Genomic DNA, 26,876 nt, shown 5'->3' on the forward strand with positions numbered 1-26,876 from the left:
AGCACCATCATCCTCAACGGTCGAAACACACCCATCCTATACAAGCAGGGAAAATATATCATCAGGCCGACACACTTTGAAGTGTTCAGAAACATGAATCTGTGAGGAATAAACCTTTGCCTACTTCTGGGCTGCTGTATAAGCGCGCCATAACCTGAAATACCTGCCCTTTGCTCTCATGCCTCTCTTTGTGTCCACACACCTTTTTATGTGCCAACAATAACCCGGCTGTGTTTGCGCGGGAACGACAGGTGAACAAAGTGCAGGTGAGTAAAACTAGAGAAAGACACACCAGCAGTTTGAGTGGTGGGAGATGGGGGAGCTGGTGGGGCTCAAGGCCCCCAGGGGCAAACAGGGGCCTAATCCATAGCCTGGATGGGGTTTGGCTGGATCTCGGGGCAAGGCAGCCCACTTTCGGTCTTGAGGTGTAATTGTCGGGATTAGTCTCTCAACAATGAGCACAATGCCAGAGCTGGATCCTGTTTCAGCAGGGGCGTGCCACAGGGCTGCACAGCTACGCGGGCAAAGATGGAAGGTGGCGATTATTTGGAGCTCTAACTTAAACAAACTGTGAAATTCTAATCCCAACTGCAATACAATCACTCATTATCTACTCATCAAACACCTTTAAAATCTAAGATAGGTATTACAATAAGGCTAAACTTCAGTGATGTACTTCAGATGATAAGCTGATTCAGGCAGTGTGGGGATAGAACAACTGAAAAAAGACTCAAAAAATTCATCAGTAACCCTCCACATGTTAATTTTAATTTGTGAGGACATATATGTTTTCAAAAACAGAGAAAAGTCATGATGAACTGACAGGGAGTAAACAATACTCATTCATGGACAAGTAGCAAGCTTGTGGAAGTGTCTTAAACTGTAGGCTTTTGGCATAAAACATATCAAGTACCTTATATCTCGATAAATGAGACTCAGATTATACTGTCCAAGATGTACAAGAGTTTGGAAACATATAGTTTTGCTGTTGTCCAGAATCTATTCTATTTTTCTTTTTTCTGAGTGGAAACAAAATTAAAAAAAAATTTCTTCACAAATTAAGTAACAGGGTTATTAATTGACATATAAATGATCATTTTAATGGTGAAGCATTCCTTTAAACATTAAATGTTTTTTCTTTCACTAACTCAGTCCCTTCCAAGGCAGCAGTTGGTCAATTGTTCTGAAAGGTTTGCTTTGTTTAGGCCTCTCATTTGCATACCAAATGAGGTTTGGAGAGAAGGCAGGGGCCTGCCTGAGCTTATTTGGGTACTGATGGCTATCTGGCTCACTGGTCACGCAACTCAGGATGTGACATCCATCAGCAGCACTGACCCAGCAGCCCAGACAACACACACAAACACAGAGGCAAATACATCTGCAAACACATGCTCACAGTCCCACCTGCTAACAGGGCGCTGCTCCAGGGGCACTTTTATGGCACTGTAAAAATAACAGAGCCCAGGGAAGTGTTATGGAGGTATAAAAAAGATCATTTGTATGCATGTTTCTTTGCATTTGTGTTCCTAATTTGATAATTCCTACTCTTAGTTTAGCACAATTGTTACCTTCATGTCACTTCTTGCCTTTACATGGTGAATATGGTTGTCTTGGATTTCATTTTCTATTTAAAGTTGTGCTTGAAATCCAAACAAACACATTTTACAGGATACTGTGAATGTCACCCAGTTTACTGCTTCATGAATGTATTCTTCTTTAAACTTTTGGTTGACTGAGTTACACCCTAAAAAATGTTCTCCAATCAACTCAAAAACATAGCTTTTTTGTTTTGTTTTCCTCTCTACATTACACCTCACAGATCAGATAGTTAATAAAAAGGTAAGCAAACGTTAATTAACAGCTATTAACGAAGGAGCAAAAACCAAAAGTACACCATGGTGAAAAGAAAATTAAGGAAATATTAAATAGTGTCGAAACCACTAGTAAAGTTAACCAACTATAAATAAATTGTAAAGTGATAAAGCGTTAACTGAACATTATTGTATTTACAAATGAGCAGTTGTATTGTAAACCTGCTTTTATAGTTGGAGGAGTGGTGGGGAGATTCTTCATTAAATAGACCTAGCCGTGTTTTCTTTTAGAGGAAACTAATGGCGCTTTTCCACTGCAGGACCTAGCACTGTACGGTATGGTTAGGCCTTGGTAGGCCTGGCTCACTTTAAGCTGCGTTTCCATTACAGTTTAGGAACTGGGGTAGTAAATATAGTAACGCAGTGTAGGTGGGGCGATCGGCGGGCGGAGCGACGTTGCGTAAAACTGCCATGACGTCATCTTCAATGCGAACCACAAAGCCAAAACATCAGCCGTTAGCTGTTAGCACTCAGGGCTCACAGCTCCTCATATCTGTTCAGAAACTAGACAAAAGTCAAACAAGTACAAACCACAGACTGTCTGTGTCATGGTGAATGCAGTCGCTGCTTTATTTATGTCAGTATAGGTCGTTGTTGTGAGTGTGGACGGAGCAGCTACAACGTTAGCCTGATCGATCCGATCTCCATTCAGAAAACACGCATTTTAAAAAGGTTTTTCGTCTCGTCTGCAGACCGGTATCAGTATGTAGATACTTCGGCCTCAGTTTGAAACGTGTATTACAATTAAATCACGGTAAAATATGTTCATTTTGTTGTAGTTGTAGCCCCCTTGCCAGCGATTCTCTCTGACCATTCAGCAGTTGGGAGTGTTTACGTCACTAGTTTAGCATATTCAGCACGGTTGTTGGCCCGGTAAGAACCTCGATTTTGGAGGGCCAGAAAAAAGGTGAAAAAGTAGCCCTGAGCCGTAACTACCCCTAGTGGAAAAGCAACAAAAAGCTTATACTGTGCTACGGGCTGCAGTGGAAAAGCGCCATAAGACTCATGTTTGTTTCATCTTCCCAATTTCCTTGTAGACCTTTACTAATCTGCATCCAGTATCCAAGGAGACTATAAAGCTGGACATGTGTCTCCCCTCAGGCCTCCAACTGAAGCCATGATGTAGCTTTTATTGTGCTTAGCCAACCGAGAGTCACAACACACAAGAGGTGACCTTGAAGGGCACAAAAAGGCTGTATGAAACACAAGAGAGTCTAGATGAGTCAACTTAGTTTGTACAGACGAGGAACAAGATAATCTGTTTATCTGCCTACAAGCGTTAGTATCAGGTACACAATATATATGAGAATAAGTGACTTTACAAGTCCATTTGAGTTGATTTTTGTACAAAACTAGACCAGGTGCCAAAGGAAAAGTAGGACATGTTTTAAATATGTAAAACAGTGTGTAATGCAGGGTTGCCAACTCTCACGCATCTGGCGTGTGGCACGCGCTTTCACTCTCAATCCCACGCTCTCACGCAGCCCAAACTATTCTCACGCCAAAAACAAGATGAACCGGCGTGTATTTGTATATATATATATATATATATATATATATATACTTATATATTTGAATATTTAAATATTGCAAGGCTTGCAAGGTGTAGCTGGGCTGATGGGCTATGTTTAAACTGCATGTTTGTGGCGGCCGTTTACATATTTCTCCTAAAAGTGGCAAATATCATAATAATATCAGTTTCCAGTGTGAACCGGTCCAGAACTGACCCGCTTGAACAAAATAAAGTAATAAAGACATCACACGCAGCACACTGTCCTACCGTAAGAAAGACTATAAGGACTCCACAGGAGTTTACTATTACTTATTAATACAGTGATGTGGAGTCTAAGCCGGCAGACCTCTGAGCAGACGATAGCGAGGATGAGGAGAAAAACAGGCACATTTTTAATCATGACAGGACATACTTGTGCTGTACACAAGTCCAAGATTCCTATAAGTTATCCTGTGTTTTACACAGGCTTGGGTAGTTATGGTAAGGAAATACATTTATTTATTTTCAATTTGTCTAGCGCAGTGGTTAGAGCGTTGGTCATCAGATCAAGGGGCGTTGGTGAACCCCAGTTCGAATCCCGCCTCGGCCGCCACTGCGTCGGGCCGTTGTGTCCTTGGGCAAGACACTCTACCCGCATTGCTCCTGTGGGTAATGTCCACAGTAATGACTCTTACATGCGTAATGTGTAATTGTAAAGCGATTTGAGCACCTGTAAAAGCACTCTAATAAAAAATGTAATGCATTATTATTATTATTATTATTATTATTATAACGTAAGCAGTATACAAATAAAAAAGGTGACCTTACAGTTACATAAAAAAAAGACATAAGATTATTGTCACATTTCGAAAAACGTCTGATTATTACAGTACAAGGTTACTAAACAACGACAACTGTCTGTTGGTAAAGGAACAGACTTTCTTCATTTTGTGTACGCTTTACTGTTCTGAAAGGCTGATACAATAAGTGTGGATCACCTACTGCCTGAATCTGCTTTCTGGTTTTCACTTTCTTTGGTTCATGTGTACATTTTCTTAAGTCAGTATAGGTGAAACTATGAGTTCTTAAAATACTGTGTTTGAGCTTAACTGTATCTATTAAACTAAAATGGAGCATTTTCTGTCAGCTCGGATTTTATTTCTGCTTTTTAAACAGTTTTTTTAGTCGTGTGTTTTACTGGTGGTGAATATGCTTAATGAAAGGCAGGTTTTCCTGTAAATAAAAGCAGAGGACAAGCTTTTTTTTCTAAGGTCATATTGTTCTGTTGTCTTAAATAAAACTGTGTATTTTCTCTTGTATTTATTTGCATTGTTTGACATTGAGGTCATTCAAAAGTAACGGAAGTTAATCAGGTTGCATTACTTTTATATTTTGAAACTCAGATTTACAGGTATCGAGTCATTCTAACGTAACACATTTTTAAATTAACCCTCCAGACCTGATCACTCTATATGCAGCATCTGTCCGTTCAGTCTTTTCTGTTGTTTCATCCACCTGTCTCCCTGGCTCAGGTGACTATAGGATAATTACAGAGATTCACATTGTCTTACAGGAAATTGGAGGATTTAGCCCAGGTGTGATGTTTAAAGGCCCGTCATTACACTGATCAGCACTCAACCATCATTTCAACCAAGTCTCTCGCCAATTAGCTGCATGTCTGCCTTGGCTAAAAAGCCCTACTGCCACCTTAAACTAAAAATAAATATAGCATACATTATTCTTTAAGGTGAGTTTTTCTACATTTTAATATTTAAAGTTGTATTTTGGACTTTCATAATGGTTGTAAGGAGAAACAATCCTGATTTCTTTCTCACAAAGCCGGAGGATCCCTGAGGGGGCATCAGGCGGTCTAGCAGCCTCAGCCGTGCTCTGACTTGCGGCTTGACACCAGCGGAGGGTAATTGGCCCCGGAGGATTTAGGGCGGGATGGTGGGTGAGGATGGCGCGGTCGTATCCCATAATCTCCAATGGGGCAGTTGCCATAGAGAGACAGATTGAGGCACACCAATTATTACTGCATCTTATTCCACAACACACCTGTTTGGCTTCTCTGCTGCTTTAGAAACAAACGGCTTATAAACAGAATTCATACATGAACAAAACCTACATGTTATTTAATGATGACATGTTAAATGTATTCATCATATTGTTTGAAATACATAAGCATCTATTTAGCCTTTGCAAAATACGACCAAGACCCCCACACAGTGTCCTATCCGAATCCGATTGTTGCATCACTTTGATGATGCATTTCAATGTAGCTCTTACATTATCTAAAAGGAAAAACATCCACTTAAGCTTCATTTTCTGAAAGTACAGTCCATATCTGTTCAGATTAGGTACAGTACCGTCTAACTTGTGTATGTTGGTATGTACACCATCAAATGTATTTACATTCTTAATTTGGAGCTACCGCTAGCAAGGTGCTTAAACTTGGACGGTTCACTATCCAGTTTACTTCACTGTTTAACTGAGCTTCTAATCTTATATTGTTGTTTTTGCTTTATTATAACTTCTTGATGTCAATTAGTTTGTTTTTTTCATATTTTGCCAAGATAATATAACATTTAAATTAAAAGAACTTATAAATATGTGAATTCAAGAATGTTTTTTGCCAACAAATGGTTTCTTCGCATCGAGAGGGTAGATTTAGAGCTGATTCAGCATAGGCTTATCTAAACAGATTTTTTGCTTTCTCAGTTGTTTATATTAAAGAATAAATGACAGAAAGGTGCCAGGAGTGTTTAATATCCAAACACAGGACTCTTATTAGATGTCACAGTCTGTCATTATCTCAGCCTATTGATCGGAGCAGAAGACACCAAGTTATTGTATTTTGCCAGACATTTTAGAAACGTACTAATAACTAAAAAGCTTTAATGAGTGGCCTTCACAGTCACTAGATCTCAATCCAGCTGAACACCTCTGGGAGAATATGAGCAACGTGTCAGACAGCGCTCTGCGCCAACATTATTGAAGACAACGAGATGGAGAACCTTTTATCAGGTAATGCTGTTCATCCCTCTCCAGTATAGATTAACACACTATTAAGAATCTATGGCACTTAATCAATCAATCAAATTGCACCTTTAATATAGCTTAGAGCCTTATAAAGTGCTTTACAGAACTGATAAGCTGATAATACAACAGAACAAATGTAAACAATACAATAATGTTAGACTAATAAAACAATACATATAATGAAAATGCAACAGTAAAACCCAGAAAAGCATTTTTGGACATGAATACATTAAACTATATTCAAACTATACAAATGACGGCCATGAAAACAAGGAGTAACACCTTAAACCCTTTTTGTTTCATTTGTCACTGATACGTAGCATAAATGAGGAAAAACAGATTTTTCTTGTTACGTTCAATTTCTCTGAATATACTCCTGTCTGTCTGAATTTAAATGTGCAGGCACACACACAAACACACAAACACACACCCTCCAGAGTTTGACTTGTTGCCTGTCAAACACAGCTGCAGAGTTGCTGTCAGGTCAAGTTTCATTCACAGAGGAGACGTTGCAGTTTGTTTAGGAAATGAGTGTAAATGCTGACCTCAAGGTCACCGCTCATTGTGCCCTACTTTAAATAGCATGTCAGCCCTGCCTGCCTAACGACAACATTTGGCATTGTCAGAAGCTTTAAAGGGTTTGTGTGTGTTCAGTTTGAGGGCATTATGAGGTGCCATGATAGCGTAGCATCTCCAAACACACCTGCGCAGTTCTTCCAAAAAGCCTTTCTGTTTGGTCTCATGTAATTAGCTCACTGTGTAATGTGTTTGCTGAGGCATTAGCATGCAGGGAATGACAATGATTTTCAGAGGATGAGGTATATGCTTATGCTGAATTCATCCAAGCATAAAACATTTTGAATGGCATTAACAGAAGGTCCTCAATAGGCCCATTACACAGGCCTATTGAGATTAGGCACGGAGGGAAGCGTCATCCTCTGTCCCCGCACAGAAAGCAGATAATTGTTTGGGTCAATAGTGAGCTGTCAATTAATTTACAGTATTACATTATTAGTAATAGGGTTCACATACATTTCCATTGGGAAGAGCTCATTTCTTGTCCAGGTCCATCCAGTATACTGTTTTTATGCCAAAACTATGGTGGCCAACAGGTGCAAACGCGCTTCAACGGCCCAAAACATTTCCACTAGGAGAAACGCGCTGCAGTTTCCAAGATGATGCAAATACGAAAACACAAATGTGCAGATGAAGGAACACATTCACCAACTTTACAACACATTTAACAAAACCTTCACCCACTTGAGGAAACATGTGCAGGGTTCACTGAAAGTGCTGCTTAAACCAGATCCTGCAAATACACAATTAAAAAAACACTGAAGACACTCATTTTTGTTGTTTGCATCCTTTTTGATACTGCTTTGCGTTTCTCCTAATGGAAATGTTTTGGGACGTTGTAACGCGTTTGCACTCATCGGCCACCGTACAATCAGTTTGTAAAGCAAAAAAAAAATGTATCATAAGAAATTGTAAGCAATGTTAATGCTCTCGCCTTATATTTTTGCAGACTCATTTCTTTAAAAAAATTGTAATGTCAAGTTAACGTTGAAATATGTTTTTATGCACTACAAGTAGCTTGGCTGACAGTTACAGTAGCTATTTGCAAGTAGCAACTCACGAGTCCCGAGAAAGTCTTTCTTTGGAGATCCTGTCTGCACTGACATCAATTTCATGTTTCATTCAATTTTCACGTGACAACTAGACAAATAGGTAAAAGACTGAAAAATTGATTTTCCTTAGGAGGAAACTAGAGAGCAGACACATCATATTGTTCTTGTAGAGGACTGTTGCAGCACAACTGACAGGAAGATAACTAGGAATTAAAAAATGTCAATAAAGTTTCAAAGTAGTGTCCTCCCCTAGTCTCAATATTGATACTGCTGGCAGGTAGAGCGGTCTGACTGTATGAAAGAAGTTCAGCTTTAAGCGTTGGTTTGAACAGTTCCTAGGCCATGAACATGTGCTACCTTTAAAGACATCGCTCCCCCTTTTCAGACTTCTTGAATGTCTTTTTTCTCTATGTGATTATTTTAATCTTGACCTCTAAAAGTAGTCTAATAAAGCAAGGTATTTTGTGGGTAAACTGGTCAAACTAGCAGACATGTGTTCCCAGTGACACATCTTTTACGTTGACATAGCTTTATTTCACTACTTTTTAACTGTGCCCACGGTTACCATCACTGGCAAGAACATCAGTTTTAAGATCCAATGGTCACATTTCAGAGTTGGCCTATTTTGCTTACGTCCTCCTTTAGACTAGTGGACAGAATGGGAAAGAATATTGCAACTGGCTTCATCCTCCCTTTTTCAGTTTTCTGTTCCGGAAATATATGTAAATAAGCACATATTCTACAAGATAATCCCTCATATGCATATTCAAACGCTTTGAGAAAGCTTTTCCAATACATATTTGCCTTAGTAATCAACAGGGAACGATTCACAGTGATATGGTTAACCTGTATTGTCTCCATTTAACATCAGTATATGTATGTCTTTTATACACTGCATAGTGCATACACACAATCAATGGCTAAACACATCATCACTTAAAGTCATGAGAAGTGAACAAAGTGGGCTTGACGAACTTTAAGAGTAAATACCATAACAGAACAGCAATAGTGCATCACATGATTTATATTGGCTTTCTGAAAGGGTCGTACAACAGTTTGGAAATATTTTTTATTCGAGGTGATCTCTAGGAAGACAACTGCTGCGCGGATTTCCCCCAAGAAAAGGAAGTCATTATCAGCATTACAGTTATTTAAAGTTAAATACTGAACATGAGGGAAAGTTTAAGCTCATTAAAAAATATATATAATTATTTCTGTAAAGCTGTCTTCACGTGTACAGCCTGTGAGCTGGGTAAGGATGATCTCTCCCAGAGAGTGTATCATGGGGGTCCGGCTGCAGGGGAACAGCAGGTCCTGCTAATGATGCAAGACCTGTTTGTGATGAGGAGGGTCTCTGGGGAGGGGGGGTTCAGGTGAAGGGAAGCGAGGAAACGGCCCACTGGGAGCAGTTACCAAGGAAGAAACGCAGCCCTCCTCCACCCCCCCCACCTCCTGTGTTTGTGAGGCCATGACAAAGACTAAATCAAAGAGTACATCAGATATCCTATGGTGGCTGAAGAAAGCCGGAAGTCAGGTGAACATTAAAAAACATGCTTGAGTAGCTTAAATCTTTACACCATTGTCAAATATAGAGCAACACCTCAGTGTGATTACCATATGAAACATTTCCCACAACTCTCCTTACTCTTCCTGCTAAATTCGCTTAACTGAAAAAAACAGCATGTCAGAACTAATATACAACTGAGCTTTTGTCGTATAAAAACAAACATCCCTTTCCCTTTCACAAACAAGGAAAAACATTGAGGAGAGACATATCAGGTAACTAGGGAACAAACTACTAAACTAATAAATATCCAGATGAAACTTCCCCAGTTGCTTACTTAAATCAAATCTATTATATTTTGCATACCTTTTTTGCAGAATTGTTTATCAAAAATAAATATGTGTCTATTCTCCCGGATCAGAAATGTGACCATTGTATAGAACAAGTTAAAAGTGATGTTACACTTTGTTGAGATATTAAGAGTCAAAGGGGTTTTGCAGAGGGCATTATGCGTATGTTTTTTTACATAAATCTGAAAATACTGTGGACAGGTATGGTGAGTGCTCCTGAAGGGAAGCAAACACTATTCGTCTTAAGAAAACAGCCTTTGGAGATATCTATTGTAAAGTTCCTACAGGTAAATACAGTTATAAAACAAAAATATATCACCATTATAATCATGGTTACTTATATTAAGTATAAACATATAGAAAACATATGCAAAAGAGGCTTCATCTAATGCTAACCTTTGGTGAAATAGGAGGCATTATGGTAGGAGGAACTTATACACATAAATGTGGGAAATAAAGACCAAATAGTGTGTTTTGGAAATGTTTTCCCACTAGTCTGAAAGAAGACACTGGAAATAGGATGGGTTAAATGCAGAAGTCACATTTCACTGTGTGTGCATGTATGTGTGAGAATTAAAGAGGGTTTCGTCCTCCAATTCTAAGACATGAGAAGTCAAAGAGTCCAAACTGTGTAAATTGAACAGTGCTAGACAGTGTTTTAGTTGTTGTGTCTCCCCTTAGGCACATTTGTGAATTTTCCAAAGGAGCATCTCCCAAAAAACCCATTGGAAGAAAAAGTTTGTCCTTCATACTAGAACATGCATTATCCAAAACAACCTCCTCACAAAACCAGCACACAACTCTATGTCTCCTCTCCCTGATGCAGCCGCTGCAACAGGCTCAATACTCACCATTAAACACAACGTTTCTATTTGCTTTACAGACTTGACCAATATTTAATCTACTGGATCCCCTTAAGTATATAATTGAGTTATAACTTCTGCAATGTAATCCTTTTCAGAGAAGAATAAACTGCCTCTACACAAACTATAGATGCATCACATTTTTAACAAGCTCCTTCTTGCTGTTTTATGTATCCCAGCATAAAACCCTCTTGAAAGCATTGTTTCTCATCACTGTCTGATGCTAGTAAATTACTGCTGAGCAATGCAAAAAGATTGCAATCCAATTAAATTGGAGTTATACATCAGGGAGATTTATTGTTTTCTGTAACGGTAAGGGTCATGGCCAACATATACATCTGACCTCAGCAGCGAGCTGTGCAGGGAGAAATGAAGATCTCCAACCTGCTGAGAAAATATCTTAACAAGCAGGAAGATTCTCATTGAATGAGTTCATTACTAAAGCTTATTATGGTAAACCAGAAACTCATCTGAAATGAAAAACAATGATTTCCAAGACAAGTCATTCTAAAAGGGAAAGTGTTTCCTGCCTCATGTCGGGCTTTCTGTGAACGTGCTGCGTATCTTATCTATTCAGATAAAGTTCATGACTTCGGTCACATCTTTGGCTTTTGATCCTCATGCGGATAAAGCTAAGGATCTAACAGGAAATGATGAGGTTTTTGAGTAGATATTATAGTGAAATAAACTCATTTTCCAGTGAAGTGGTTTGACTCTTTTGTGCAATTTGCCACAATAAAGCTGGGGAACATTAGGCCGGAGCTCAATGAGCAAGAAGAATTTTCAGAAATACTTCAAATGGTGACAGTTTGCCAAATAAAATACTCAACTTAAATATAGGGGTAAGTGGAAGTAAGGTTGGAAGTGCATGCTGCTAAATGCATTACAGTCTGGAAAACAAGCATTCACCCAGAATGACTCTCTGAACTCATGTGAATCTGTATGCAGGTCAATGATTGGCGCTTTTCATTCTGTTGTATGAATCAGGAAGAAATGAGAATCAAAGTCCACGGGCCTAAACATTAGCTGGGTCTCTCTGCCCCTCAGAGCCGTCAGCGAGCTACACATTAACACGCTCAGCTCTCAGACCTCAGCCGGGGTTTATAACCCTCCAAACACACCCTTTTGATTTGGGCGCCGCTCTGTCAACAATGCCGTCTCCAGACGCTTGGCCAGTGGGTTCATTTAGTACTTCTGGCCAATCAAAAAGAGGCAGCGAGGTGCAACACGATCCCCCGAGAGCCTATGGGGGAGCAGGAGGCATGGAGACCAGCTGCTTGTTGAACAGAGATGGGTGAGGTAAAGGTGAGCTGTTGGAGAGTATAACGTTGATGTTTTATTGCCAGTGCTCTGTACACAGCAGTGTTTATGTCTAATCTGATCCTTCAGGAAGATGTTGGTGTTAAAGAAGTTTTGAGTCAACATGGTAGACTGCTAACCTGACGCCCCAGATGTTTGTTACACAGAACCATCGGAGAAGCCAACATTGGAAAAAATTTGAGAAAGGGAGGCACTTAAAAAAATACTTGGCAGGTGATTTGATAAACCATCTGTCAATCAAACTCGTGCCAAAACCAGTGGGAAAAAGAGCAAACACGTTGAGAAAAGTAGCAAAACTTCAGAACAAAGACGAGAGTCTATTTCCTGTTTCTGTATTTTCACAGCGCCGCTTTAGAATCTAGAGGCAGGTCCATAAACTCTAATGGGAAACAGACCGTGAACTGAGAATGTGGTCGATTCATTAGCCCAATAGTCAACAAACAAGTACTGGATCGATTATTCATAAGCCACATATCTTCCAAACATTCTGACAGACCACAAAAAGACAAAGCACAAAGAATCTTTGTTCGAGACCACTTTGAATTGTCCATTTCAGCAAGACACTCACGTGAGATCTGACAACACTGCCCGTTACCGTTAGTCGAACTGTGTCAAAACTTTAATGCAATATATTTTACTGTCTATAATATCTTTAGAAAAGCCTTCAATGCCTTTCTTTGCTTCCTTTCAATACAAATTAAAAAAGAAAATACTTGCGAGTCTCAAAAAAACTGATATTATTGTAGCATGTAACCTCTTTAGCAGCCGCCATTGTTGTTTTTAGTGAGCAGTCACCTCTCCTTGTTGTAGCATGCACCAACAATCGTAGCTGCCAGTATCTCCTCACAAACACAAAATAACGCTGATTGGTGGCACACTGATACTTGAAGCATGTTAAGATTGTTTTTTGTGTGAATACGGGATCGTATGATTAAATCCAGCTGCTATGCAATGTAGGTGGACTGCAGTGAAAAGAGCCCAATACTGCATAGGGGGAAAAACTGCTTAAATGCATCCAAATAACTCACATAATGTACCTCTACCCTTAACTATAGCTCATACCAGCCATTGGAGTCCCTGCCCTGTGCATCACTCTGAAGTAAAACCCCCATCTCTATTCCCAGTCTAACAGACAATAGATGTGGAAACACCTTCAGCGTTGACCCCGGCTGACCTACCTGATGAACGTGACCTCTGCCCCAGTAGATCACACAATCCCTCCATCTCTTCAAGACAGGCAGGCTGCAGGGGAGATCTTCAACCTTCTCTCTCCAGCTCACCCTGGGCTGTGGGTATTACAATCCGAAGCAGGGAAAAACCAAAAGCAAAGATGTTGGCAGCTGTGATGTGTGTTAAGAGGAATTCACCGTTGTTATCACTCAGTGAGTTATGCAAGAATGGGCCGGTGGAAACCTTTGCCTGGTACAGTGTTGGGCCTCAGCCTCCTCATGCAGGCTAAACACACACTCACACACACATGCACACAAGGACACACACAGATCCTGCCCTTTCTAATTACCCTCAGTGAATGGGAGGCAGTCTGACGCACCGTGGACCAAGACTCCCCGGTCTTCTTTGAAATACACACTATTTTTAGCTTTCATCTATGGTTTTCCTCTCTTAAGAGGATATGAGGTTTGAAGTAGTAACGTGAGGACATTAGTTTAAGTATAACTTTGTAACTGACAACAGGCTGTAAATGCTTGGCTAAACATTACCCAAGCATTTACAGCCTGATTCTTCTCTCCATCAGGAATAAGTGGATGCTAAAAATCAGGATTTCCTTTTGCAAGTGTATCATTTCATTTAGGCTTATAATAATTTAAAACAAAGTAATTGTATCTTTTGGAACAGTTCAGCACCACCCATGGCAGAGATTTACAACATTTTCCGGGTCCCCATAATCTATTGGTTGGATGCTGTAAAGTTTACAGCAAACTTCTCATTTTTAGTGAGCTTTTTATTGTATGCGTGGCTACAAGCCTTAACCGGTTCATTATATTCTACATATATTTACCATTTCTTATTATATTCAAATTTGTATTTTAAATCGATCAGGGGGCAAACATGTGCATTTATTAGGTAAATGTGCAGCTTCAAATAAAACAATAAAGATGTTATAAAACAAAACATTGCTGGTTTAAAACTTGATTTTAAGACAGGATCGCTGAATAAACAGTGCACAACTTAAGTTACAAAATGTAATCTTACAATAACCCACTGACATACCCTACAACAGTAAATAAATGCTCCAAAATGGCTGCATGTGACATATTTTCCAGAGCTGTTTTAAGCTCACATGCAACCTCTAACTCCGACATATCAGAACTAAAGGAGATATTTTGGATGTATAGTGGATATAACTATAATTGTTTCTTAAATAAGAAATGTTGTTATCCAAAACAGGACCAAATCAACTCCTAAATCAGCAGTTGAGACAGATTCTGATGGTACTACAGCACTGCTTATTCCAAGGCTGCACTTTGTTCGTAATGAAAGCTGTTCTCTCTCTCTCTCATACGAGGCAGCGAATGAATCCATAGACTGCAGAGGTTGAACGCAGTAACAAGCTGCGGCCTGGGGCCTGGAGCTGAATGGATGACAGTAAAGTGAGGAAGAGCGGTATCAGATGAACACATGAAAGAGGGAGGTCTCTGGATTTAAGGCCTTTTGTCTTTGGGCGTTCAAAGGAGACAGCTGTCGACAGCACAAGGCCCGGCTCCATTCATGTCAGGGGACCGCAGACAAAGACCACGCCAACATACACACACACACACTTCAAAGAAAGGTGTGTGTACACATGTGCATGTGTATAACTTCTCTGAACAGGTTCAAACTGTTATTATCATCTTAGAGTATTACTTTATTCAAGTAAACAGACTTGCCTATATATCACATAATGTCTACAATATATTATTTAAATGAAAGGCGTGTAGCACCCTTAGTGCTTAACAATGTTTCCGGTATTGCTCGGTGAGAAGCTTACTTCCGATCTTAGGACAGGCCCCAAACTTTAAAGGAACAGTTCCACTTTTGGGGAAATACCCTAGTTTGTTGTTTTTTGCCCTGCGGAAGAAGATATCACTGTTATGTCTTTGTATCCAGTAAAGACACTGAAAAGACTAATTACATGCTCTAGATAAAGGTGGTAAAATGACAGGTTTTAAAAGCTGTTACACAGCACAACTACCAAACAGTATTTATTGACAAACAGCCATTTACTCGTACAGAACCTGTTGGCAACCCCGATGAAACCAAACAGTTTGTACAAAGTGACTTCAGTCCACGTATACTGGCCAACGTTTTTATTCCTGTTCAGAATGACAAAGATTTATGACACACAATGATTCAAACTAATGTGACAGCTTGGTCTGATTTCCAAGGCCTACCATCGCTTTGATAATTGACGCAAGATATTCTTAAGTATCTATTTAAGTTTCCCTAGATTTTTAACAAACTGTTTCACTGGGGCCAAAGCCGATAGTTGAGTCACTTTTTACTGATAATGTGATGTTATGACTCCACCTTGTAATGTAAAAAACATACTTATATTAAACCAAACCATGATCTTTTTAAAAACTTTAACAAGTACAGTAGCTCTGCTGCCTAACCCTAGTCGCATCAGTTTCACAACATTGACCACCTTCTCTGAGACTGCTGTCTAAGAGGTCAAATTAGAGATGACATTATGTTAAATGTGGATAAAATAGACAGGTATGTCTTTCTGCAAAGGCATTCATGGTGTTGCTCTGCAAGCGGGTTTTTTACAGCAAGGGGTCTAAAATGATTGAGTGTTAAACAGTATAAAACCTGTAAACCCTTCATCTTTGTAGCTGTTACAAGATGTATTATTTATCTATTTTGTCAGCAGAAAACGTGTGTTCTTTTAAAGGTCCCATGACATGGCCATTTCTACTGATCATAATTCCATTGTTGAGGTCTACTAGAATAGATTTCCATTGTTCAATGTTCCAAACTCACATTGGTTTCTCATACAGCATCTCTGTATAGTGTGTGTATTCAATCTCTGTCCTAAACGCCTTGTTGGAGCTCCTGCCCCCCCCCCTCCCTCCCTATGAGCCCACTGTGCACTGATGTGTGTTTATGTGTTACAATGGCGTTTGATAGTGACGCCAAGGTATCCTGCTGTGTGAGGAGCTCCACGGATTGGTCCATTTGAACCAATAGGTCCATTTGGATCGTCGTTACGTCACTTGGTTCTCGGAAGAATCTAAAAATCCCCAACGAGGCGTTCTGGGGCAGCATAGACAGGTATTTTCTGTGTTAGAGTTTTACTCGCTACAGGGTGTACTTTGAGGGTTTTGACTCTGCAGACCGTTTACATGCATAAAAACCTTCATAACACACAAGGGGACGGGTAATAACCGGAAAAGCATGACATGGGACCTTTAACATTATTACATTACATTGCATTTAGCTGACGCTTTTATCCAAAGCGACTTACAATAAGTGCATTCGACCAGGAAGATACAACCTTTAAGAAAACAGAATCATATAAGTACATCAGGTTTCATAGAGCCAAACATTTCAAGTGCTACTCAACTGGCATTTAGAAAGCCAGCCCTTTATTAGTATATAAGTGCTTTGTTAGTAATTCTATCGCTCGAAGTGGAGTCTAAAGAGATTAGTTTTCAGTTTGCGTCGGAAGATGTGTAAGCTATCTGCTGTCCTGATTTCAATGGGGAGCTCATTCCACCATTTTGGAGCCAGGATAGCAAACCCACGTGTTTTTGCTGACGGGAACTTGGGTCCCCCTCGCAGTGCGGGTGCAGCGAGCTGTTTGGCTGATGCAGAGCGGAGTGCACGTGCTGGGGTGTACGGTTTAACCATGTCCTGGATGTAGGAAGGGCCAGATCCATTCGCAGCATGGTACGCAAGTACCAGTGTCTTGAAGTGGATTCTAGCAGTTACTGGAAGCCAGTGAAGGGAGCGGAGGAGCGGTGTGGTGTGGGAGAATTTGGGAAGGTTGAAGACCAGACGAGCCGCTGCATTCTGGATGAGCTGCAGAGGTCGGATGGCACATGCAGGTAGACCAGCCAGGAGGGAGTTGCAGTAGTCTAGGCGTGAGATGACGAGAGCCTGGACCAGAATCTGCGCTGATGTCTGGGTCAGCTGGGGACGTATCCTCCTGATGTTGTAAAGCGTGTATCTGCAGCAGCGGGTTGTAGCAGCGATGTTTGCAGTGAAGGACAGTTTGTTATCTAGGACCACACCCAGATTCCTTGCAGTCTGAGTCGGGGAAACAACAGAGGTGCCGATGTTGATTGTTAGGTCAAGAGTGGGACAATCTTTTCCCGGAAGGAAGAGCAGTTCAGTCTTGTCAAGGTTGAGCTTGAGGTGATGAGCAGACATCCACCGAGAGATGTCTGCTAGGCAAGCAGAGATGCGTGCGACGACCTGGGTCTCTGAGCATGGAAAGGACAGAATTAGTTGGGTGTCGTCAGCGTAGCAGTGGTATGAAAAACCATGCGGGCTAATGACAGACCCGAGCGAGTTTGTGTACAGGGAGAAGAGGAGGGGACCAAGAACCGAGCCCTGAGGGACCCCTGTAGTTAATTGACAAGGGTCGGACTCGGACCCTCTCCAAGTAACCCTGTAGGTGCGGTCGTTGAGGTATGAGGTGAGGAGGGAAAGTGCAGTGCCTGAAACTCCAAGTTCTTGGACAGTGCGAAGGAGGATCCGATGGTTCACCGTGTCGAATGCAGCAGACAGGTCCAGAAGGATGATGACAGAGGAGAGGGAGGCTGCTTTAGCAGTGTGCAGTTTGTCAGAGACAGCAAGGAGAGCAGTTTCTGTTGAGTGACCTGCCTTGAAACCAGACTGGTGCGGATCCAGAAGGTTGTTCTGATGGAGATAAGAGGAGAGTTGTTTAAAGACAGCGCGTTCAAGTGTTTTAGACAGGAACGGGAGGAGAGAGACGGGTCTGTAGTTAATAACATCAGACGGGTTGAGAGTGGGTTTCTTTAGGAGAGGGTTTACTCTTGCCTCCTTGAGACTGTTTGGAAAGTGACCAGAAGTTAGAGAAGTGTTGATGAAATGGGTGAGAAATGGTAGAATATCAGGAGCGATAGTCTGAAGGAGGTTTGAGGGAATAGGGTCCAGAGAACAGGTGGTAGGACGGGCAGAGGTAACGAGGGTAAGAACCTCACTTGGAGAGAGAGGGGAGAAGGAGGTCAGTGTGTGGGTGAAGGGAGGGTCTGGTGACCCAGCGGTGAGTAAAGGTGAGTCAGAAAAAGAAGAGCGAATATCATCAACCTTTTTTTCAAAATGGTTAACAAAGTCGCTTGACAGAAGGGAGGAGGGGGGAGGTGCTTTGGGGGGGTCCAAGAGGGTGGAGAAGATAGAAAATAGTTTTTTGGGATTGGAATAGGAAGATTGGATCTTATCTTGAAAGAAAGTGCTTTTTGCCTGAGAGATGGAAGCAGAGAAAGAGGAGAGGAGAGCCTGATAGGTTAGGAGGTCGTCATGGTGTTTGGATTTCCACCATTTCCACTCTGCTGCCCGAAGGATGGTTCTATTAGCACGCAGTGCATCATTTAGCCAGGGAGCAGGAGGGGACTGATGAGCCGGCCGCGATGTGAGAGGACAGAGAAAGTCCAGAGAGGATGAGAGAGTCGAGAGGAGAGTTTTTGCAGCAGTGTTTGGAGGCAGGAGTTGGAACGAGTCAGAGGAAGGGAGGGCTGAGAGCACCGATGAGGCAAAGGTAGAGGGGGAGAGGGAACGGAGGTTACGGCGGACAGGAGCAGAGTTAGAAGAGATGAGGTTGTTATGTTTGGAAAGGGGTAGAGAGAATGAAATGAAGAAGTGATCGGATGTGTGGAGCGGGTTTACAGAGAGGTTAGAAGTAGAGCAGTTCCTTGAGAATATGAGATCAAGGACATTGCCAGCTTTATGAGTTGGTGGGGATGGAGACAGTGAGAAAGCAAAGGTGGTTAACAGAGATGTTAGTTCAGATATCTTCCCTGTCTGGAGGTTGAAATCTCCGAGAAGTACAGCGGGAGGGCCAGTTTCAGGGATGTGTGAGAGGAGATTATCTAACTCCTCCAAGAAGTCCCCCAAGGCGCCTGGTGGACGGTAGAGAACAACAATGGTTAATTGTATAGGATGGGTTACTGTGACGGCATGGAATTCAAAGGTGGAAGGAGTGAAATTAGGTAGCTTGAAGAGGGAAAAGCTCCATTTGGGAGAGAGCAGGAGACCAGTGCCACCTCCTCTGCCAGAGGGTCTGGGTGTATGGGAGAAGGAATATGCTGTGGAGAGAGCTGCTGGGGTGGATGTGTTGGATGGAGTGATCCAGGTCTCCGTGAGAGCAAGGAAATCCAGAGACTGCAGGGAAGCGTAGCCAGAGATGAAGTCAGCCTTAGGGACAGCTGACTGGCAGTTCCACAGGCCCCCTGAAACGAGATGTTGGATCTCAGTGGAGCATGTGGGATAGACGAGAGCAGGCCGGTGAGATCGATTAGGAGAAACACGGGGCCAGTGATAATTGCGAGAAGACACATGAACAGGAATGCAGAAAATACACATGATTATAGCATGAGGGGCTAGAGAACCCAAGAGAATTGAATAAAACTAAATAACACCAGCGATACTTTAAGGTATTTAGTTCCTTTTAAGAGTCCATGCCTTTTTAGACTACAGACAAGCAGGTGAACCAGATAAACTGTTTGGCTGACATAATCTCAAGGAAGTAGAAGAAGAGAATGCGTAGAACAATTGATGTCAGATAATAGATAAACCAGTCTAACAATTTTATCGTTACAAAAGTAGTTACACTGCCTTAAAATAATGCGTAGATGATCCAAACATTACCTTTTTACTGACAAAAACTCAATAAGTGTACAGATCCCTTGAATATATCAAGGCATGATAATTTAATTAATAATGGTTCAAAATGACCATGTAATAATGAGACCAGGCTTTCACAACGGGTGTAAAGTTTGAGCAGGTGTACAGAAAATCCCTGTCAGATAGTGAAAGTCAAATCGCTCTCTCTTTGACTGATGCATTTTTTTTTCTTTGCTGTTTGAGCTGCGTCATCCCTGCAGCTCGTCTTCAGTTGATATTTGCATCAGAGGCAAATCAGCTAACCTCTATGGGCGGGAGAGATGTGTGCACCAGCAGAGCTCCAGCTGCTCCGCTTAATGCTCATATGAGGTGTTAGCTTGTATTAGCATTAGCGTGGTGTTATTCTGTACAAACACTAACCGCCATTCACTTGAATAGTTCGGCCTTTATTTATCAATCTCTTAAACGTACCAATTGTATCCACAAATAATAGAGCTTGGAAACTGAATCCTCCCAACGTTGGATGGCACTCCTGTGCTTTTATTTCCCTATGCAAATAACTTTGCATTCAATGAGCGGATGCAGAAACTGCTGCAGGGACAAGGCTGCTGTGTCGAGCTCAGGTCGCTTCCTGACTTTTGTTCAAATCAAACCAAGATGCAAAACTGGCACGTAAGACAACACCTTTTGACTACTACAGTTTGTACAGGGGCACGGACACAGAGGAGGAGCAACAACTCTGAGCTGAAAGGCCATTAAAGGACAGGGGAATCTTTTTTAAAGTGTTACTATACCTTAAAAATAGCTGTATTTATAAAAAACAAAAAAAACAAATGAAAACAAATGCCCCATAAAGAAAGACATCTTGATTACATTATCTGATTTTATTTATGGTTTACAAACATATCAACAGATGGTGTAAATCCCTACAAAATATTTCTGTTTAAAAGTGGTAATCTCAGAAGAACACATGTGACGGGTGTCATCAAGTCTAAATTAACCTGCTTCCCATCTAATTTACCCATCTGCTGTGGTAAGTCCCTCTACATATAGGCTATATTCTCCTATAGGAAGTCTAATGACCACCTTCTTAACAAATCCACAAAAATAGAGGCACTCTGGGCCGAAGCGACAGCAGGTTGACTACAATGAGAGTAGGATATAGAGGAGGGGTGGGGGGTTTACAAGTCGGGGCATGGGCGTGCCATTGAAGTGTTAAGCAGAAACACAAAGGTGGGGTGAGTCTGCTGGGAGTTGAAATAAAGCTAGGCTTCAAACATGGCTTTTTCAGACATGTTAAAGGATGTAAATGGTGGAATCACATAAAAATGATTTGTGTTAGCTGGAATACATAAAAAGTAGTTACTTCATGGCAGTTTTATTTTGATAAAAAACACCTCAGGTAAAAATGAGACAATGCACACGTACCTAGAGAGTTGAGCCGAGCAGAGATGATATTGCATCAGTGGGAATCCCAGCATAGCAACGAGGCGCCTGGGAGGGAACAGGGAGATGGAGAAAAACAAGATGCTTACTGTTCGTTCAAACTCCTGATCATTTTCCATAACTTTCTTACATGAACTTCTGATTAAGTAGCAGTTCTCTCTTTGGGATTTCACAAGGTTGAATAAAACACCCTGAATCTTAATGTCATTAATCATTCACCTCCAGGGACACAGATGTACTGTGTCCGACAAAGCAGTGACTCTAAAAGATTTAAGATTAACTCAAAGTCAGCAGAGTGAGGAAGTAAACAGGTGGAGGACCTTTTGGCAGAATTGAGGGACATTTTTAGACATGACTGCACCTTTTGTCTACAACAGACTCAGATTTCTTATTGCATTTATGAATTGACCAGGTGTTGTGCAATTCTACTTTGACGAGTCAATATGTCTGTTGGGAAGAAGACCTATTCTCTGAAAATCACTGTGCAAGGCAATCATGACAACACAGATGAATTAATTGTACAATCTCTGTTCTTGTGTTTAAAGTGAAGGTGTGGCTTTAGGTTGGGTTATATAGAAGGTCGGGTATGAGTTGTAGGGTTGGTTGTTCTATCCAACTCAGGGCAAAAATGTAAAAAAGTGTTCCGGATGGTTTTGTATGAAAGCACATAAGATCCATTTTAGGTTTAAATAGGATAGGGAGTAAGGTAGGGAGGTAACATTATGAGGAAAATACGATTGCTGAATTCAAAGTGGTGCATTTATGAGAATAAACTTGTTCTCTGAGATTATACTTAAAATAGTAAACAGTTTTTTCTCGTATATTTGAACATTTTTTTTCTGTAAATGTATCTGATAACTTCAGTCTCTCATTGTTTATCACTAACCCTCCCTTAAATACGCTCTTAAATCATGCTCCCCATTAAGAACGTATTTCTTTATAACCAACTTCTGCTCTTTTCTCCCAGGTGAGTTGCTCTAAGATGAAACTTGGGCAACTCTCAGTGGCTGCATTCACGGAACGATAGCAACATGTCCCTCCACCCACTGAGGACAGAAACCACATCAGCAAATCCTCCGAAAAATGTTCAACTGCTGGTGATTTTTCATCCGTATTTGAAGTGAAAAGCAACCACTGCGGCGCAACTTGTTGATGGAACAACAGGTGTTTAGTGACAGTGTCAACAAAGCCGCCTCATCTTGAATTGCTGGTTTCTCTCTGCTGCAGAGGAGTACAGTCACTGAATCCTAAACTCGGAAAACTCCAGGCATTTAGTGGTATTGTCCACCAAAACATCACAACCTGATAACTGTGTAAAATTCAGAGGACAAAGAGGAACAAAGATATCATTTTGTCAGTGTGATTAATTACTTAAGAGATTAGAGGAAGAACTGGCCCTGTTTTTTAAAGTTTAGTTTAATTTTACTGTATGTTTGTTTTACACTATAAGAATAAAGGAGTAAATGGACTTGCTCTGGGTGCCACACCTTGAAACAAACAGCTGATTCTCAGGGGGGCCTGAGTGTGGCTGCAGCTTTGTGGCACTAAGCCTTCAGTATTCAGGAAATGTGAATGTATTGAACTGTTTTGTCCTAACACTGAAGTTAGCACACGTCTACTCAAAAGGCAGAACAATTACCTCAGAATAATAGGTAACCTCCAGTCTGATAAATATAAAATGCAAAAAAAATGAATACTTTTTTCATCAGGGTCTTGTGTTTTTCAGAAATGTGTGTGAGTAAAACAAAGGAAAATATAATATTTCCCTTAACTGTTGTGATAGGAAGATTTTAATACAATCATGCAGCTTATGTGAGACTCAAGGTTCTCTTAGTAAGTGAACTTACATTTTCCTAAAAATACATTATCACAAATCTGTGTTCCTAAAGTCCACAATTAATCCAAAATGCAGACTCACTGACTGTACATTAACCTGGCTGTTCACTGTTTCTAGGCAGAAGTGTAAACATATTCATAAGCCACCAAACGCACCTGCCAGCAACCTGAAACACCAGTCAGTCAGTGTATTCTGATGTGCTTGGAAACAAACCAAAATGTTAATTTACTTTCAGTGTTACTCATCAAACACGTTACTCCTTGAGGTCTACACACGCGTTGGATTAATTTTCTTCATTGTAAAAAACACTTTAATTTACATAGCTTGCTGTCTTCTTCTTCTTCTTCTTGCAGCATATATTCGTGTGTTAGCGCCACCTATCGATCCTAATCATTTGTACTTTAGGAGGACTGTGTATGGATCACATCAGCTCTATAGCACTCCTAGAGGTCAAGAACTCCCCAGGGAACCTTAAAAGAATAAAGCTGGCAAAATAGTCTTTCTTATTAGCAAATCGTTTAAAAGACACAAAATCAATCATGCCTAAATATGTTTCTGGTTTCCAACTGTCCTACTTTTTCGGTGGTAAAAATATATATAAAGCCAAACAGTATCCATATCAGCTGGACACTGTAGTTATTGGCAATCTTTACTCAAACAATAATAAATAGTGTATTTGTTGGAATCTTTTTTCAATGGATTAGTATTCTGTGGAAGAGGAAATAAATACATTTGGTTAACGTAATGGATTATTGCCATGTAAAAACAGAGAATCTACTGTTGGAGAAGATTAGAAAAACACTTCTCTAAGTCTGAAAGCATTTAGGTTAAACACCAACCCCCTGCCAGAATCCTTTGTTCATTTAAAAAGGTACAAATAAACAACAAGTAATTACTGTGAAGTTATGGGTCTGTCTCTGTTTAGCAGAGTTGAGCCAATGATTCCCAAAATCTGTTTAAAAGTGAAAAACAAGAATATACTAAACACCCAGTGCGTTTTTATCATAGGTTTTTATCCTGTAGGACTACTTATAACAGTAGTGATAGGATTTATGAAATAGACAGTTGGTTAAGTGAAACAGGAAGGGTCTTTCTCTCCTTTCACCATCAGTAGGCCTAGATGGAAAATGGTAAATCTATAGATTAATTATTTCCCCTTATTACCTTAAGACATTACACAGAAATCAAATTAAAAACTATGTTGGAGTTTTTTCTCTGAAAGAAAAACAGGAACAAGTGACAAAACACCAGCGGACAGTTAACTCATTCAGAAAGGCTTTAAATATGGCTCTCAATATTCAATGTCTTGTAGCATTAAGGAAGTCATTTGCTCCCTGTTGAGTCAGGAACCAATGGAGTCATAGAAACAATAGCTATAGCACTGCATGTGTTAACGTTATCAGAACATGATGTTTTAAACAAAACGTGTATTTGTTTCTCATGAATGTTTGTGTAACCATGGAGAGAATTATGAATAAGTGAGCTACTTTTTAACCATGTCCACACAATAGATGCTAAGCCATAATCAACCGAGCTTAGTTTAGCTAGAAGCAGGGGGAAACAGCTAGCCTAGCTTAGTCAATGAAAATGACAAATTAGCATCCTAAAATGTACATAATTATCTTTTATCCTCCTAAAAATATGAGTGTAAAACAGTGCAGAGAAAAAGACACGTTAGCTTAGTCTAACCGAGCGCCGTATAGATTATAGGGCTCTGGTCTAACCTAAACTAACCGTCCTCTGGTTCTTTAAACAATGTTGTAAACCAAACAAAAAGCTAGCCTACTGTCTGCAAGTTCATACATTCAAGATATAAAGCCAGCTGGTTAAATGTTTGTTTTTATCTGTGTGAAACCTGAAATGACAGGTTGTGGTTTTAGGGGAGATTGTGTTTTTTATTGTGCATAAAAGATGCCTAAACTAAGCTCACTTGCTTCTGGCTGTAGCTTCATATTTAACATAAAGAGAGTAGTGTTCATCAGGAAAAAAAAAAGGTCTAGCCTATGCAAATTTCCCTACATTTCCAAAAGGTTTCCAAATGACTTTTTAAAATGTTATTATGTGTGAATCATCTACAGTGAAACACGTCTTCCTAATCTGGCTTTTTCACTTTAAGTGCTAAGGGTGTGTTCTGCATGTGAGATGAATCGGTGAAATGATCAGAAGCCTGTCAGTCTTAATGTGAAAGCAATGAGCAGGAGGGCAGTAAATGTTGGTACCTGTGTACAAGGAAAATGAGGCAGCCTCTGCACACATTCACAGAGCAGATTGGTGAGCCAGTGCGTCCCCTGTAGGATACCTGAGACTGAGGAGCTGTTGTTACTCACTTTACATTGCACTTAAGAAACAAGTATGAATATAAATCATGTCATAATTATGCTACAAAATGGACAACCCTTCATAACAAAAAAATCTTCCCATCATTGTGTTTTTTGCAAGTCAACACAACAGGAAATCACGTTTATCACTTTTTTTCATTAAACCACTAGATGGTGCTCTCATCACATCCTTTCAATGCAAGCTCTGCTACTCTGACACACGAAGTGGATTTAATAAAGGACTGTTTTACCTGCCAACATCACTTTTGTTAAGTTTAGAAATATCTTCTGTTTTTTTTTTTAAAGGAGCTGATTTAACTTTTTGTGAAATTGTTGTAAGTATTAAAATAAATACTTCCAATACAAAGTCAGAATACAAATGCCACTAAAAGGGGATGCAATTAGAACAGTGACATTGTATAATGAAAAGGACTTTAAGACAATGATAATGGATTATTGTGCATGATTATGTAACATTTAATGATTAGAGGCTTATATTGGACTATAAAAACAGAAAATTGCTTATAACGATAGTGAAAAGTGTAAACTCATAAATCTGCATACTTGTGTTTTTTAATATTTATTTTTATACAAGGAATGAGGTCTAAGCTATACTGAAATGACCTTTTACCTTGGAAAAACATTGACATATAAAGCAAACTTATAAAGCACAATCTGTTGATAGAGATTGTAGTGGCACTATGGGACACCCCCTGCTCAAATCTGTCATGCTGTCTCTTCAGAGAGGACAGCATTGGTAAAGCGCTGAGTCATAAAGCCATGTGAGCTGTAAGACAATTAGGACTAAGAAGTGGCACACAGCACATTTAACTGGAGACGTGCAGAGAGACCAGGCAGCATACACAACCTGTTCACCTTGTTTACCTGAACTCAGGGGAAGGGGGGAATGTGACATATTTTAATAATGCACTTGTTTGAAATTCAAGTTAATCTTTTTACATGCATATTCTAGCTTCTGGGAATTCAGAAAGTGTGTCTTTCTTTCCCCAACTCCCTATAGAGCAAAGTGTAATGGTTTTAATTTATTATTTATAGTAATCATCACATGCCACAGGACACTTCTTAGGAGACTTAAAATATATTTTCCCTGTCAATAAAATAAAGATCTAAAACATTTCTTGGTTTTAAATATATATATCGGCAGATTTGTATTTCAAGATCTAAAATCTCTCTACATCTGATTCACGCCACATGACACAAAAAAAAGTCTAAAACTCAAACATTTTCAAGGAAGAGTTTAAGAGCAATAAAAGTAAACCTCAGGTCTCGAAGATTTGATCTGCAATGGTACTACATTTGAGTCACTTTCAAAATGTCACTTGCGAACGTCCTGTAAAAAGCTAAATAATTATAAAAACATGTCATCAACACGAAG

The 26,876-nt window shown here is 40.2% G+C and overlaps 1 protein-coding gene and 1 long non-coding RNA gene across 2 annotated transcripts in view; one reads left to right on the forward strand and one right to left on the reverse strand.

The window, feature by feature from the left end:
* ttll10 (tubulin tyrosine ligase-like family, member 10) overlaps positions 1–13,413 on the reverse strand; it is a 36,904-nt gene extending 23,491 nt beyond the window's left edge. Inside the window, exon 1 of the mRNA XM_079675361.1 lies at positions 13,249–13,413. Within this exon, the coding sequence (XP_079531487.1) occupies positions 13,249–13,294 (46 nt within the window). The 5' untranslated portion in view covers positions 13,295–13,413. The remainder of the gene's footprint in view (positions 1–13,248) is intronic.
* A 6,787-nt stretch (positions 13,414–20,200) lies between these two features.
* LOC307035715 lies at positions 20,201–22,798 on the forward strand. The gene is made up of 2 exons (XR_013807165.1): positions 20,201–20,551; positions 22,293–22,798. It is a non-coding gene; the product is annotated as an uncharacterized lncRNA (long non-coding RNA).
* Positions 22,799–26,876: the final 4,078 nt, after the last annotated feature.

The sequence above is a fragment of the Notothenia rossii genome (assembly GCF_949606895.1).
Source record: "Notothenia rossii genome assembly, chromosome: 4".
Taxonomy (NCBI): Eukaryota; Metazoa; Chordata; class Actinopteri; order Perciformes; family Nototheniidae; genus Notothenia; species Notothenia rossii.